The sequence below is a fragment of the Echinops telfairi genome, unplaced genomic scaffold (genome assembly GCF_000313985.2).
Source record: "Echinops telfairi isolate 266 unplaced genomic scaffold, ASM31398v2 ScPeMD7_7469;HRSCAF=8507_0, whole genome shotgun sequence".
NCBI lineage: Eukaryota > Metazoa > Chordata > Mammalia > Afrosoricida > Tenrecidae > Echinops > Echinops telfairi.
In genome coordinates this window covers 94,771,221-94,775,035 of record NW_022111372.1, presented here as the reverse complement: position 1 = coordinate 94,775,035, position 3,815 = coordinate 94,771,221, and the positions used below count along the sequence as shown (strand labels likewise).

Sequence of the window (3,815 nt, the reverse complement as noted above, 5' to 3'; positions counted from 1 at the left end):
TGGCGCGGCCCGAGGGCGCCCGCGACCAGGCGCAGGCCGACGGGCTCACGGTCTACCTGGTCATTGCGTTGGCCTCGGTGTCTTCGCTCTTCCTCTGCTCTGTGCTCCTGTTTGTGGCCCTGAGACTGTGCAGGAGAAGAGCCGCCTGGGAGGGTCGCTGTTCGGTGCCTGAGGGCCGCTTTCCAAGCCACTTGGTGGACGTGAGTGGCACAGGAACTCTATCACAGAACTACCAGTATGAGGTGTGTCTGCCCGAAGGGTCTGGGACCAGTGAGTTCAAGTTCCTAAAGCCGATTATTTCAGCCTTTTCTCCCCCAGGGCACTACTAGTAAAAGAGGAATAAACTTTATATTTAATTATTGACTGACCTCTAATGAAGACATATATTTCTTTAATATTTCCTCCATAACCACCAATAAGATATTATTTTATTTTCTCTATTTTAATTTTCAATTCCCAACATTATGTTTAAGATTATCCTTTTCCTCATATTTAGGTAAGGAGATGTTTCTCTCTGGGATCCTAATCAATGATATTGCTTTTATGGTCAAAGTTGATGATTATAATTTTCTTCCCATTTGTATACTTTATGTATATGTTTCTTTTATGTTGTGTCCATCTTCTCTATATTACTCATGCTATTCACCTTTTCCTAGAACTTCTTCAGTTTTCAAAATAATCCCTGGCATGTACTACTTATATTTGAGATTTGATATTTCTGTCTTCTGTGCTTTCAAAACTGGTATCATAGTTTATCATCCTTGATTTTTACAATAACACTTTATGAACTGTCATTTTAAAACTAAGTTTTATTGTCGCTTTAGTAATATCTACTTACTTGAAGTATGTTTCTATGATAAGCAGTGTTATAAATAAATATTATCCTTATCTGAAAATAGGAAACATCGTGGTAAGGCTTTTTGAGTATGTGTAACATTGGAAGTGGGGAAAAGCAATGTTTGGCATTCTTTAGCATCATGAAAATCTTTAACAATTTCATGCTTTTAATTCTGCATGGGGAAAAAAGAACTGTTAAGTTTCCATGACTATAACCAAGTACCTTTCTGTTATAAAATATCCCCCAAATAATCACTAAATAGGGGTTTGTAGAGTGTACCTTTAATCGTCAACAAGTAAAGTGTTATTTGGTGGTATCTAGTTTTTCCCACTATATCTCTCAATTAAGTTGGTGTCCCTTGCTTACTGTGGAAAAGAGAGGTCTTTAATATCTCTTAAACCTTTTTAATAAAACGTTATGTGAAACAGGTAATACAATTATACCCTTACTTTCAAAAGGGTTGGGATAGGCATCAGTCTTAGTATTCTTACTAACTGCAAAGTGGATTACATCTAGTGGGAATCTAGTAATTAATCCCACTACATTCCAGTTAAGAGAGGCCTTAAAGTAAATGTCACCCACTTCTTTAACTCTGAAAGTAATTTTAAGGTTAATGTCATGAAAATATTGTAAAGAAGAAGAAAAAATTTAAAAATTGCAGTGAATAAAGAGCTCTAAAATAAGAATACAGTTTTCAAATTATAGGGACCAAAGGGAATCGAAAATTATTGTTTGGTGTTCTATTTACTGGAGGTTATTTATTTACATATGCAAGCATTAAATGAGCATCTAAGATGCCAACAGATATGACTAAAATATAGCCCCTGTGCTCACGTAGCTTACACATTATGAAAGGGGCAAGTCGGCCTGAAGCAAGAAGCAATGATTTTGACAAAGACAATCGTGTTATATGCGCACGTTTTTATAAGAGCAAGGTGGGAGAGCTCCCTAAATACTTTCTACTGCATTATGCCATGATTCTGCTCAAGCAACATAACGAGATGTTGAAGGCATTACATGGGTTCTCCATAAGGAGTTTAAAGACCTGGTACAGAGCAAAGTCGAACAGTGCTGTGAATATTGTTACTATTTTCAACTTTCAAGGTTTTTTACATTTAAAATTAACAGTGAAAATAGTCCTCTATCTCATTTTTTTAAAACAAATGGAGGAAAATGGGGAAAAAACGAATCTGAAGAAAAATGCTATGGGTATGCACGAAGACAAAAGCATACTAGAGGCACAAAATGACTGTAGTTATTTGAGTGTTCGAAGGCCACGAGGTGGCGCTGCAGGATAAAGAGACAGGGAAAATCGGACCCAGGATGCTGCGGAAGTGCCTAACCCAAAAAAGGAAGACACGAAACGATCAGCTTGGGAGAAAAAAGGACCAAGGATTGGCAAAGGGGGAAGCAGAGAGAGACAGACTGACAGAGAGCAATCCCGAGATTCCTGCTAACTACCGGGCGTGAGACTGGAGTTTGCAACTGCTCTTTCTTTATTCTGGGGAATGTGGTTGTGACTGAAGCTGTGTTAAGAAGCCATGGAGGCAGAATGGCAGCGCTTCCCAAGACAAAGGCAAGTCCTGTTTATTGTTCTCTTTTGGGGCGTAACCCTGGCAGGACCTGGGTTTGGACTTTATTCAGTGACAGAGGAATTAGAGAGAGGATCTTTTGTGGCCAATTTGGCAAAGGATCTAGGGCTAGGGGAGGGGGAGCTTGCTGCAAGGGATGCTCGGGTGGTCTCTGATGATAACAAACAGCACTTGCTCCTGGATTCTCACACTGGGGATTTGTTCACAAATGAGAAACTGGACCGGGAGAAGCTGTGTGGCTCCTTAGAGCCCTGTATGCTATATTTCCAAATTTTACTAGATAACCCCTTTCAAATTCACCGTGCTGAGCTGAGAATCAAGGATATAAATGACCACTCACCAGTATTTCAGGACAAAGAGATGGTCTTAAAAATACTAGAAAATACAGCCAAAGGGACAACATTTCAACTAGAAAGGGCACAGGATCCAGATGGAGGACTTAACAGGATCCAAAAGTATGTCATCAACCCCAGCCCCTTTTTTCATATTAAAATTACTGAGAGTGAAGAAGGATTAATATACCCAGAGCTAGTATTGGACAAAGCATTGGACTGGGAGGAGCAGCGTGAGATGATTTTAACTCTCACGGCGCTGGATGGAGGCTCCCCACCCAAGTCTGGGACCACAACTGTACGCATTATGGTCATAGATGTTAATGACAATGCCCCCCAGTTTGCGAAGGTGCTGTATGAGACCCAGGTTAAAGAGAGCAGTCCCATAGGGTCCTTAATTGTTAAGGTCTCTGCAGGAGATGCAGACTCTGGGATCAATGGGGAAGTGTCCTATTCATTTTTTGATGCTTCCGAAGATATCAGAGCAAACTTTCAAATCAACCCTTCATCTGGGGAAATCATCCTGAAAGCGTTGCTTGATTACGAGCTAGTAAAGTCTTACAAGATAAATGTAAAAGCAATAGATGGTGGGAGCCTTTCTGCGAAATGTACTATTTTGGTCGAAGTACTGGACACCAATGACAACCCCCCTGAATTGATCATGTCATCACTTTCCAACTACGTTGCTGAGAATGCTCCTGAGACCATACTGGCTGTTTTTAGAGTAAGAGACAAAGACTCTGGAGAAAACGGAAAGACGGTTTGCTCCATTGAAGATGATCTACCTTTCCTACTGAAACCCTCCGCAGGGAACTTTTACATTCTACTGACAGAGGGAGCCCTTGACAGAGAAAGTAGAGCTGAGTACAATGTCACCATCACCGTCACTGACTTGGGGTCCCCCAGGCTCAAAACCGAGCACACCATCAGGGTGCTGGTCTCCGACGTCAATGACAACGCCCCCACCTTCACCCAAACCTCCTACACGCTGTTCGTCCGCGAGAACAACAGCCCCGGCCTGCACCTGGGCACAGTCAGCGCCACCGACAGAGA

The 3,815-nt window shown here is 41.5% G+C and overlaps 1 protein-coding gene across 1 annotated transcript in view; it reads left to right on the top strand.

The window, feature by feature from the left end:
* Nucleotides 1-2,363, top strand: part of LOC101654856 (protocadherin beta-13) — a 14,561-nt gene extending 12,198 nt beyond the window's left edge. The window contains exon 3 of the mRNA XM_045284735.1: nucleotides 15-2,363. Within this exon, the coding sequence (XP_045140670.1) occupies nucleotides 15-329 (315 nt within the window). The 3' untranslated portion in view covers nucleotides 330-2,363. The remainder of the gene's footprint in view (nucleotides 1-14) is intronic.
* The last annotated feature ends 1,452 nt before the right edge of the window (nucleotides 2,364-3,815 follow it).